At 38.1% G+C, this 13,085-nt stretch overlaps 1 protein-coding gene across 8 annotated transcripts in view; it reads left to right on the forward strand.

Annotated features, from left to right (window-relative positions):
* Nucleotides 1-372: 372 nt before the first annotated feature.
* The window catches only part of NDEL1 (nudE neurodevelopment protein 1 like 1), a 77,635-nt gene continuing 64,922 nt past the window's right edge, over nt 373-13,085 (forward strand). For 7 of the 8 annotated variants that reach the window (XM_015597406.2, XM_015597407.2, XM_025040089.1 and 4 more), the window contains exons 1-5: nt 373-551; nt 8,029-8,126; nt 9,427-9,580; nt 10,458-10,606; nt 12,511-12,647. In XM_015597406.2, the coding sequence (XP_015452892.2) occupies nt 375-551; nt 8,029-8,126; nt 9,427-9,580; nt 10,458-10,606; nt 12,511-12,647 (715 nt within the window). In that variant the 5' untranslated portion in view covers nt 373-374. Of the gene's footprint in view, nt 552-1,370; nt 1,390-8,028; nt 8,127-9,426; nt 9,581-10,457; nt 10,607-12,510; nt 12,648-13,085 lie in introns of those variants that run through there. The other variant, XM_025040091.1, reaches the window with a different exon arrangement.

The raw sequence follows: 13,085 nt of genomic DNA on the forward strand, positions 1-13,085 counted from the left end.
CCTAAACACAACACGTGAGAGAGTGATGAGAGGTACTAGAATACTCCTGGTATTCTATTGGGTGGTAGGGGGCGGACTCGGAGGTGAAATTCGAGCCGAAATTTATTTTATAAACAGGAACACTGAAACATACACTTGAAGGATCTTGACAGCTGAAAAACGGGGAGGCAGGGCTCTCATCCACTGGGGCGCCACCTTCCCGAAGGGCAGCGCTTTTGGAGGAAGCCGGAAGGCCGAACGCTCTCACCTCGCGCACCGGGAGCGCCTGCGCAGAGGCCGCCGCCGCCCCCTGTGACGCCATTCTCCCCACGCCCCCGCCGGGGCCGCCCGCACTCTCGCGCGCATGCTCGAGCCCCGCCCCTGCGCGTCACAGAATGGCCTCGGACATCCAGGCGGACCCTGACGTGTTGGGGAGGAGCTGGGCACTGAGGTACGCGGAGTGGAGCTCAGGGCCGCGGAGCGGAGCTGAGCGGCTGGGCGGGCCTGGCCAGGCCAGCAGAGCGGAGACGTCGGTCGGGTGGCGGCGAACATGCGCTTTTGACACATTGGAGGTGAGCCTGCGGTTCGTGGCCTCTCCCAAGGGTGCTGGGCCGGGCCAGCGGCGCCGAGGCCTGTCCCTGGGGAGCCGGCCGGGCCCCGGGGCTGCCTGAGGCCCCTCTGGGCTGGGCTGCGGCTGGGTTCTGGGGCGGCCAGTCCGGGGGCAACTGTTCCAACCGCTCTAACTGTTCCCTGGTCCGAGGTGTGGTCCACCAGGGGCCTCTGCAAGAGAGCGAGCCCGGCGACCTCCGGAGGATGTGCCCAAGTCCGGGCGTGGGGTAAGGGGTGGCGTGGACCAAGGCCGGTACGTGGCACCGTGGGCCGGGGCGCTGGTGGCGCACGGAGTGTCTCAGTTTGAGGTGGCAGCGGCGCGCCCAACCTACCCCGCCCGCCGTCCCTTCCCCCTTAAATCTCTAGCTTGGTGGGTTGTTTGCAGCCAGGTTGAATTTGAGCTCTTTGCTTCTTTCCCGCTGGGGGCGAGAGCGGAAGCAGCCCACGTTGGGTTCTGATGGCATTCCCGTGACTCTCCGCACCAAACTGCTAATCACCCCTCTGGAGTTAAGAGAAATGTCACCAAACGTGTTTGGGTTGCTTGTGTAGCCTCTTTTTTGATGGTAAGCGAGGAAGTAACCCTTTAAGTTTTGCAAAAGAAAGTGAGTTCTTTCACTACCGATAATTACATTCCATTTCTGTAGCGCTTTCACACATTTCAGAACACTGTTGCTCTCTCTTTTGAATCTCATCACCCAGTGGATGTACCTGATTCTGTTGTTGCCTTTTGACAGATGCAGAAATTGAGCCCGGGTGGGGTGGGAAGTATCAAGTGATTTATACTGTGGATTCTACCAACTGGTGAGTTGGGTTCGCTTGGTTCAGAATTTACGTCTGTAGGCTCGGAGTTAGGGTTTCTTTTTGTGGGACTTTTATGCCCTTCTCAGCTGGAAAACAAAGCAGAAAATTTGACTTGCCAAAAATATCCCAGAAGCTAGTAGAAGACTTATTCAAATATTTTAGAGCAGATTTATCTAATATAAGAACTGCTACTCAGTTATATGAAAAATCCTACTCTGAAACTCGCTCACAAGTTGCTGCCTAATTATCTTGTTTGATAAATTGTGTTGTTCTTAATCTACTTAGGAAATCATGAAGTTGGTAGTGTAAAATGTAGCATTAAGTCACGTATTGAAGAGAAGTAAAAGAACTGATACCCCTTCTGAAATTTTATTAAAATTAATTATTTAAAATTGGAAGTCATAAGGAACAGAGAAAACTTTTGGCTAGCCATGGTTAGAGGTTGACCTGGAAAAAGTTGCTAAATCTTATGAAGCTGTTCTCTTTTAGTTTCGTTTTGACTCTTAAATAAATTGAAGTTGAGTAAAGAATACTTAAACTACGTAGAAACCAGTAAAAACTTAGATCTTGCTTTCATGACATCTACAAAATTTTTATTCTCATTTTAAACCACACTGGGATAAATTTAATTACTTAAAGTTAAAACTTAATATTACTTTTGATATCAAAAGTTTCTGGACATTTCATAAGGTAGTAAAAAGACTTTGATAGGATCAAAAGGCAGATCATAATTGTGATTGACTTTGAAAAGTTAAAAATTCTGTAAATGTCTACCAAGAATTTTGATACAAAGAAGGGCATGTAATTACCTACAGTGAGGTCCAAAAGAACTTCTAGACTCTAGTGCTGTTCTACAACTATTAACAAGACAATATATAAAATGGATTTTCTTACAAAGAGTAGTTTCTTTGTAAATAAAGCATTTTGGATTTTTGGACAGGTTGTTTTATACCCAAATTAGTTGATTTGGCAGTTGCTAGATATCTGAAGATCATACAGTATGATAATGCCCCATGTAAAAGTTGTCATACTTTTGCGATTCACGTTCCATCCATATGAGCCATAGTATAGAAGGAAGATTTGGATATTGGAATACATAATTATCTGCCTTTATTTCAGCTTCAGAAGATTGTAGATATATCATTAAAGCATCTTTTTTTTTTTCAGCAGTATAGTTTTCTATGTTGGCTAACTTTCTATAGCCTTATATCTCTGGTTACATAGTTTCAGATAACAGTAAACACATCCTCCCACTGTAATTTGAAGCAAACTGAACAGACTGTCTTTGCAGTCTGAAAAGACCCCTGAAAAGGGTTTTTGAATATCTGCAGTGGTAGCAATTTTTAGCATTTGTAAAAATTCAGTTTTTGGAAAGGGTACGTCTGATGAATAAAATTGGAATGATAAACCTGGATAATATCAATTAGAAAGCAGTAACAATGAGGTGGGACCACAAAGAATTTTTTTGTTTAGTTTTTAATATGGCTCTTCAAGGCTATTCCAAAAAAGGTTTTCTCAGTGTTATCAGTAATAATGATATCACTGGTAAATGCATATAGCTTCCGGAAGTAATTAATTAATTTGAAGGGATCATTTTTATGATATAAATTCTGGAGCACATTTATCTTGTGGCATACTTCAAAGGTCTACTGCTGACTACCAGATTTTTATAATTTAATGAAATTTATGTTGCATTTACTATGTGTCAGGCAGTGTATTAAGTAATTTACAAATATTAACTCACTGAATCTTCGTAACAACACCCTTTTTATTATTATCCTCATTTTATAGGTAAGGAAATGGGGCATTGAGTGGTTAAGTAACATGCCCAAGGTCAACTAGTGAGTAGAGGAGTCTAATACAAACCCAGGCAGTTTGGCTCCAGAGTCGAGGCTCTTGCCTACTATGTTGTGCTTCTCCTACCACTTGTTCGCTGGTTAAATGTTTTTAATTGGCTTATTCTGGCAAAGATGATAGTCATTCTGGTAAAAGTTTTCTGGCATAGATTATAATACTGTTTGAGAAGCCAGTAAAGAGGTTGTAAAAGTAGCCTGTTAGAAAAATTGTAGTCAACATTCAGTTCACATAAGATTCAGCAAGAAAATAGAGGTGTGTTTGGAAAAAAAAAAAAACACTTTAAAATCATTTTGCTAGAATTATTTGACACTGAACTAAGTAGTTGGATAAGAAAGAGGATACAAAAAATAGAACTAGATTCTCAAGAAGTTTCACATGAAGAGCTATTTAAAACCCGAGTCACCAGGGGACACTGATGGAAAAGTTGGTGGTTGTATTAAGAGTATGGCCCTATTCAAGGATCAAAAATCAGGGACATATGGATACTTTTATAGTACACTCAGAGGTGTAAATAGTGAGATTCCTCAGGGAACCCTACTTAGCTAAGTGCTTCTCAAAGTTAATAACTACTAGTAGGTCCTCTGATACTATACGAATGGGTCAATAACAACAAAAAAGAGCCTCACACAGAAAAGTTTCAATTGGACATGTGAATGACAACATTTATAGATAAAAACAACCCTAACCCTATTTGTAGAAGGATTGGCTCCACATTCAAATATATTCGAATAAATGTTAGATGCCAAGACAGGCATCTAATAGTCATTATGACCTTCCATAAGGACATTGGCCCATGGACCACACAATCACCAGTATCATCAAGTGCTGCATAGTAACAGAATGGGTACTGAACACTTAAAAGGAAAAATTCCCTACCCATGAATAAAATGTCGAAATACTGAAGTAGCACCACTCAGCTCTAAAAAGGTATATGTGTAAACTAGAGCAGGCCCAAAGCATGACAAAAATGTTTAAGGGACTGAGATGGCTGCCAAATGAATATGAGCTAAGAAGATAAATACTCATTTTGAGAAGACCAAGACTGAGTGGTATTATCATCAAAGTCTACAAAATTAGAAAGGGCATAAAAAAAATACAAACTTGTTCACCAAATTCTAGAACCTTACAAGGGAGCAACATGTGACACTCATGGTGAATTAAGACCAAAAATAGGACATTCACCGATGGCTATAAAATTAGGGAACTTATCTCAGTTGCATACAATAATTTAAAAATCAGTAAATTAAAAAAATTTGACTTGTAATCTTTAATTTTAAAAATGTTTTATATAAGAGTTGGGACTTCCTTATATTACATTTTGATTTCTCTGGAGTTTTAACTGATTTTTAGTGAAAGCACAGGAGTGATGTGCTTTCACTACAGCCTCAGATTTATCCAGTTTCCAAGTCATGCTATCGATTATATGCGATTCCTCATTTTTCCTGGAGCCATCCATCTGGCTTACTCTGCCCGATGAACTTGGCTTCATCGTGGGACCTCTCTTCTTTGCAATCCCACATTGCAGCTACTATTTCCTGCACCCTGTGTTGTACAGGTCTTGTTTTTCTCTCTTCTTTAGTAATTGTCACAGGAAACATGTAGGAGGTAACCCTCATGAGTTCTTGTATGAGAAAAAAAAGTTCTCTCATTTCCTGAATTATCTGTTTCCTCTCAGTTTAGTAGGTCTTAGGATTTTCTTATGCTACTGAGTTTTCTTATTTGTCTAATGGTACTTGGTTGTCTACTCATATTTAAGACTGAGGGGCTGGACAGTGATTATTTTAGATGGTAAGTGTGCAGTAATATTGCCAAGGCTCTCCCCAATAAGTCCCATCAGCTCTTTTTTCTTTGATGTGGAGCCATACTAAGCTTTATAAGTGATTAAATATGGCTTGGCATGTATCAGACTGATAATTTTGTCTAGCCGAGAATGATAGGTTTTGTAATCCTGATTTACAAAACCAGGTGCATTGCAAGGTAGAAATAAACTACTCACAAATCTTTTGCTTACTTCATTCCTGAAATAGGAATTTAGATATTAATAAAGGAAAGCAGAACTTTGAAAATAAAGAGGGAATAATGAAAGATTATAAGTCAGTTAAAATATTTGTTGAATTTGTACTGTGTTCTATGTTTCTGGTGATTCAGAAGGGATTTATAAATAAGGTCCTGCCCTTAAGGAACTAGCAGGAGAGACTTATCCTTTTATTTTTCTTTGTGTTTCTTGTTTAGGTGAAATAGCAGCAAGACTTTGCATCTGGTGTCATTCCAATCTTCGTAACATTTTGCAAAACCATAATTTACTGGACTGTGTATCAGAAACTGAATATTTGAGCTGTACATTGATATATGATTGCCAGTGTTTAAATGGCAAATGCATCTATCCAAATTTGAGGACTAGTGCCTATAGCTTCTTTTGGGCTGGATTCATAGGTTTCAAATGTAATTAGTAATTTTTGGGGCATTTTGGGGAAAGACCTTATATAGAGCATTCGGAGGACCCTGTGATTCTTGCCTGACCCCCAGATACTTCTCTGATGTCCTGTAATTATATCTTCATCTGGGCTGTGAATGTGAAATATGTCCCTCCCCTCAAAGATACTTAGGCAATAACTCTCAGGAGTTATCGATACCATATGGTGATGCTTTTAAGTGCTTGGATATTCTTTTGAAATGCAAATAGCTCACTGCTGGATTACCCTCATCCTCATTCACACCTTACTACAAATTAAACTACAGTTAAAAATAAGATTCTTCCTGCATCTGGGAAAATGGAGTTGAAGTTGAGAACCTTGATGAAGGAATAGGATTATAAAATTAATCAGTATTATTTACTAATCAGAAACAAGTCTAGTCCAAACTTAAAGAAACATGTCTAGTCCATAGGTCTAGATGAAAAATGAGACTTTAAGAGATTAAGCATATTGCTTGAGAATATAATGGCAGAATTGGAACCCTAGGACCCAGTTTCTACAACACTGCAACTTTGTGGAGGTTTATGTTTTAATGTACTGTCACGCTATGCATTCTCTCCCAGAATAGAATAATACAGACAAAAATGTGCCAGTGTAGGCGTAATCAGATTAGAGGAGGTGCATTTGGTGCACTGAATATTTATCTAGTACTTAACAGTGTCTGATACATAGTAGGTGCTCAGTAAACACTTGTAAGCATTCTGTACTTTCTTTGAGCACGATGTTATACTTGGTGCCATGAAGGCATGCAAAGTATGTCAAGGATCCATCTCTTTTTCGAAGAAGTCTTAGGCTGAATGGTAATAATTGGAAGATTAACAGGTTGCAAAAGTAATAATAGATGGTATGGTCAGGAGAGACTTGACTAAAACAGAAGAAATTACAGTAGGCCGCAAAGGAATTAAACTAAGTGTATACAGTTACATGTTAATTTTATTCAACTAGAAACCACTCTTGTGTCTCTTTGGTGTACTCACCCTGAAATTGGAATTCTGTATTTATTCTTGTCTGTGACATTTTGCTAAACCTTCATAAGTGTATTGTGCTAGAGGAACTCCAAGCTTTCTACAACTCCCAAGTTTTTAAATTTACTTTTATAGCTGGTCTTGGATTCTTGCTGCCTGGTATGGATTCGGTTGAATCAATTTTGGTTTAATTTAGTAAATTTTATTGAGTATCTGCTATCATGTAAGCATCGTGCTGGGATAGAAATAAGTAAGAATAGTACAGAGCCTAATAGGGGACATAGAGGTGTAAGCCATATGCATTACTATGGGGTAAGTATATTCATGAAAGCATGCGTAGGGTATAGAGGTTGCAAAGAGTACAGAAGTTTTAGTGTTATTTGGTGAGGGCAGGAAAGGCTTTCTGGAAAAGATGACAGCTAGGTTTTAAAGGATGAATGGGAGCTATCCAAATGCACAAGGAAGAGTGAACCATTCCAGGTAGAGAAAACGTCTAGACCTGAAACAGAATGGTGTGTTAGGACTGAATAGTATTGCTGGATTATAAAGTGGAATGCTTGGCGAGGGGCTTGTAGGAGTTAACAGAACTTTGTAGGAGTCTAACAGAGCTTTGTAGGAGTTTAACAGAACTTTGTTTCGTAAGATTAGGCATGATTCTAGAGTGAGCTCAATGTCTTTGGTATTTCATCTGGCCAGTCACTTGGGAGCTTTAGGTAGTCAGTTCAAATGCAAAGTTAATTAGATATTTTTTCCCTTTCTCTGAACACCTTGGGAGAAGAACCAAGGTAAAAGAATATTGAAGTTGAAGGATTAGTGGATTTAATGGAGGAAACTTTGGACTTAACAGATAACTAACAGGAAGTTTTTAGAATTATTGGGAATGTGGTACCTGACCTCCTAGTAGGATCATCTGGTGTAAAATGTTTCAAGCAGGTATTTTGAAGCAAGTGTACAACAAACAGAGAAGGGCATGTAGCATCAGCTCTGACAATAAGCTCGTTTCTGTCACCTAATTCCTAGAAGATCAGTCAGCTGTAAACGAACTGCTGGAGCTGTGTGCAGGATGATTCTGTGGGGCCAATTCACCAGAACCCAGTGCTGTGACCAAGAGTGCTTTATACCAAAGGACTATGTTGATCTTTTCTCCTATCGTGACCTCATCCACAATATTGCTGGTCCCCAGTAGTGGGGCAGTGAAGTGATTTATGAGCCTGAGTTACAACAAGAGTTAACCACTCTTAGAATTGTTCATGTTTAATTCCCTCCAAAATGCGGCAGATTTGGTGTTATACATAGGTTCCCATGTTCTCTATTAATTTATAAACTTGTCTAATATTTCATAGGCTTTTTTGATCATGGATGGTGAAGATATACCAGATTTTTCAAGTTTAAAGGAGGAAACTGCTTATTGGAAGGAACTTTCCTTAAAGTATAAACAAAGGTAATGTTGAAAAGTGTCCTAAAAATCAGGGAGGGCATTTGGAATACACCATCTGTAATATGTACATTTTTTTAGACATAAAGCTAAAATTAGAGTTTCAAATTTAGGATTGGGATTCTAGAAATAGTCATAACATTGCTTGTATTTAAATAGTACAAAAATGCCATAAATCCTTATATTACTCAAATTATTAAAATGGTAAGAAAGCTTAGTGTCATTTGTGATTTCTTCTGGTAGTTTACTTCCTTTTATGCTTATTATTCTACTTGGCCATCTTTGGCCTGCTGCATATGCACTGATTCTGCTTCGTCATTTCCGTCTTTTGGAGATTCTGATGATATCTAGGGCTCCAAATAGCAGAGCAGGCAAGCATCATCAGTGTCTAGAGCCAGGAAAACTTGGAAGGAGAAAAGCTTCGGGGGTATGGAGCATTTTAGAAAATCTCAACTATTTTAATTAGTTGGGAGAACTCTTAGATAATACCCTTTTGAGTACCAAAACTTGTCTTAAATTTCTTTTTTAGAATCTTTCTAAAATACATATACATTTTCCTACTTTGGTTAACAGAGCTTACTAAGCCTTATCAGACATTTTATTGCTATTTCTTTGTTATTGTTGAAGCCAGTTATTATGCCAGTGGATATAAAAGGCGTGTGTCTGTGGCAGAGGTTCTTAATCTTTTTTTTTTTTGCCATAGACACCTTAATAGGCTGGGGAAGCCTATAGACCCCTTCTCAGAATAATGTTTTTATTTATTTTATTTATTATTAAAATTATTGGGGTGACTGGTTAATAAAATCAAATAGGTTTCAAGTATACAATTCAGTAATACATCATATATATTGCATTGTGTTCAGCATACAAAGTTAAATTTCCTTCTGTTAGCAAATATTTGACCCCCTTTACCCCTATCTACCTCTTCCCTCCCCCAGAATAATGTTTTTTAAATGCATAAAATTAAATAATAGAATTATAAAGGAAACCAGTTATATTGGAAAACACTTTTCTAAATAATGAACTAATTTGTGGTATAGTAACATGTGCTTCTTTACTAATATTTTAAATAAGGAAGATCTAGGGGTGAGTATATAAAATGTAAGTCCTTTTGGGGCCTATAATTCATTTTGGTTGAGCCCTGAATATTGAGTAAGAGATGCAAAACAGATTGTTTTTATTGTTTAGTATATGTTATTAATAGCATAGCATTCAGGCAAAATTATTGAATTGATATATAATCATCTTCAAGATGTTTTTTATGGTTCCAACTACAACTCACCTTTCCCACTTTGTTTCTGATTAGCTTCCAGGAAGCTCGGGATGAGCTAGTTGAATTCCAGGAAGGAAGCAGAGAATTAGAAGCAGAGTTGGAGGCACAGTTAGTACAGGCTGAACAAAGAAATAGAGACTTGCAAGCTGATAACCAAAGACTGAAATATGAAGTGGAAGCACTAAAGGTAATTGTGGCAGTAGAAGCTGGTGTCTAATGTACTAGGTGGCATTAAATGAGAAATATATTTTTTTCAAGGGGAGCTTAAGAGCAGCTGGCAACAAAAAAATAATAAAGAGGCTTAAAGTGAGTTTTGGACCTAAACTGTTTTCATTGACAATAACCATGGGAAAGGTGGTTTAGAGTTTAGGAGTTCACTTAGAATCTCTGTAGTCCGTTTTTTTAGCTATAATATTCCTAGCTTGTACAATTATATTGTAGTTCCTATAGTTTTCAAAAGCTGCCTGATTATTTGTTTTGACAGATTGCTTCATTCTGTGGCACTTTAAAATTATAATGTATGAAATACATTTATTTCATTATTGTTCATAGTCCTTTTAATTTGGAGTTAGTTTGGATTTAAAAATTCCCTTCTAAAAAGGAATTTTTAGGAGTAAAATTCCTTTACCATTTGGCTAAGGCTCGGGGAGTTCCTGTGTCTGGGGAGAAGGTGGGTTTGGAGAAGGAGTGGTCAAGTCAGGAGTAGGGAATTTGAACTCAGTCTACTTTGTGCTTACCCTGGGTTTGTTCAGCCTGAGGACCCAGAGGTTCCCCCACCATGTTTGGGATTTTTGAGGCAATGGTTTCATTATTTCACTTCTTCTCAGAGAAATTATTAGATTTCTTTCTGAGGGGAGAATGGTTGACTAAATTTTATATGAGTTAAGGCACTTGGAATGGATGTGTCATTGTTTTTAAATATTGTAAAAAGAAGGGGTACCATCAACTCAGATTGTGGGTGAATTCCTTGGATTTTTCCTCCCCATTAACTTAGGATGCATCTTTTATTAAAGAAAACTGTACATTAATGACACATATTTTTCTTCCTATACCCACATCTTCAGGAGAAACTAGAACATCAGTATGCACAGAGCTACAAGCAGGTCTCAGTATTAGAAGATGATTTAAGTCAGACTCGGGCCATTAAGGAGCAGTTGCATAAGTATGTGAGAGAGCTGGAGCAGGCCAATGACGACCTAGAGCGAGCAAAAAGGTAAATGAATGATGTGCATTTTGTTAGAATAACCAAAGTTGGTAATCAGTGATGAATATAAATTTATGTCTTTAGGTTCAACTTATCACCTAGATCTTAGTCCTAGAACACTTTTGGTATTTCGTGTCGCCTGTAGCTCATTACATTGAAACAAACCAAATACATTTATATCCACAATGATGCCCTTCCAAGCTTTCCTTTCCATTCTTCTTTTTCCCTTCTTCTTTCTTGTACCATTGTTGGTCCTGTTGGTTTTTCATTAAAACATGTCTCATTCCTTCCTATCTTTCTCTCTGTGTTCTCAGTACCACCACACTTTTTGTACGTCCTCATATCTTACACCTGAATTCCGTAGTTATTTCCTAGCTGATCTGTCTTTAAATTTTTACTACTTTTTATTCTCTTCTGTTTTCTTTTTCTTTTTTAAATCAAATTAATTGGGTGACATGGGTTAATGAGATTATATAAGTTTCAAGTGTACCATTCTTTAATACGTCATTTGTATATTCTATTGTGTGCTTACCACCCAAAGTCTTCTTTCTGCTCCATCCCTACTTCCCCTCTGGTAACCTTCATGCTGTTGTCTGTTTATTCTCTTCTATTTTAATACTGACCAATGAATTTTCTCAAAATATTGCTTTCATTACAGTTTTGCTGAACAACTTGTAGTGGCTTGCTGTTACTGTTGCCAAGCTTTCATATATCTGTAATTAGTTGTTTTTAATCATTCCCAACTTAATTCCTGTTACTTTACTGTCTGATATTTCTTTCCTTAATATTTGAGTGACTCTTAAATGCCTGACATGATGCTAGAGTTGAGGATACAAAGATAAGCTAGTTACTACTGCCCTTGGGTGTTACAGGTATGGATACTCCATATGATAAATACTCCAGTAAAGAGTGTACCAGCTGCCTCAGGGCATAGAGAAGGGAGCAGCTAAAGTACCCTGGGGGAGTTGGGGAAGGTGAGTCTGCAAGGATAAACAGGTGAAAAGAGAGATGCAAAGGCAGAGAGGCAGGAAATTGCATGAGGTGTTAATATTTCACTTTGATAATAGTGTATAGAGATAGTATGGCTGCACAAGATGAGACTAGAAGTTGGTTGGGGCCAGTTTGTGAAGAACCTTGTGTACAATGTTTGAAAGTCATTCTATAGACAGTGGGAGGGGGCTCTGAGAATTTTTAAACAAAGGGGTAATACCAGATTGTGATTTAAGAAGACAATACTGGGGAATTGGAATAGAGAGGAGGAGATGTGTATACAATTTAGGAGTAATCCATATGATAGATGAAGAATTACTCCAGGCGCAGAAGGTTGGAGGAGAGGAAATGCAATTCAGAGGTATTTTGACAGTTGACAGGACTTGATAAAATTGGGCATGGCATATTTCTGTCTTGAGGTTAGGGAATTTTTTGTAGTAGATAGCACATAGCGGATATGGGGGCACATAGTAGGTACCTGTTAATGTTTGCAGGAAGAAGAAAAGGGTTGGTAGGAGGAAAGCAAATGGAGTGGGACCTGGGGCTTCGTGTTTTAAACACATTCTTAGTTAATTTTTACATACTCTAAAACTTGAAAAGTTTTCATCCTGAAAGTGTGTCAACTTGATTGTATTGTGTTTAAAATCCAGTGGGGAGATATAAATTGTATAGTAAGTGGCCTTTCTTTAAGGAACTTTAAGGACTTTAGATGGGAATTTAAGAGAAAGGAGTATATTTAATGGCCCCAAATGATAGTAGAGACATTAAATGCCACCAAATGTCAGAGGGGGTGAGATCATTCTCTTTCAACTGGGCCAGTTTTTTTAGGTCAGTAAATGGCATGAGATAATCTGACAGTTTCTTTTTGTATTAGATATTTGCTTGTTATTTATTTAATTCATGGATTCTAATTTTTTTTCTAGGGCAACAATAGTTTCACTGGAAGACTTTGAACAAAGGCTAAATCAGGCCATTGAAAGAAATGCATTTTTAGAAAGTGAACTTGATGAAAAGGAATCTTTGTTGGTCTCTGTACAAAGGTTAAAGGATGAAGCAAGAGGTAAAATTTATAACTTAAACCTTATTGTTCCTAAGCCAGAGTTCTAAGCTAGCTTCAGGATCAACTTTTTAAAGCTATACATTTATATACTTTTGTCAGATACTGTACTAAGTACTTTTAATCTGTCAACTTACTTAATACCTACCTTATCAGCTCTAGTAGGTACGTATTATTACCCCCATTTTATAGGTCAGAGAACTGAGATGCAGAGAGTTTGCATTTTGTTCAGAGTCTCTTATCACATGTCAGTTGGGATTCAAACCCTGGTCTGCTTTCTAAAGCCTTAACCATTACCGCTGTGCTTATACTGCTTGGTTAGTTGGGGTTTTTCCTTTTTGTTTCTACCTAAATAATTTTGTGTTATGTACATAATAATATTACGTATGTGCACATGTTATACATATAGTGAATATATACTTTCCTTTAAAATTCTCTTTC

Source organism: Pteropus alecto, unplaced genomic scaffold (genome assembly GCF_000325575.1).
Source record: "Pteropus alecto unplaced genomic scaffold, ASM32557v1 scaffold398, whole genome shotgun sequence".
Taxonomy (NCBI): Eukaryota; Metazoa; Chordata; class Mammalia; order Chiroptera; family Pteropodidae; genus Pteropus; species Pteropus alecto.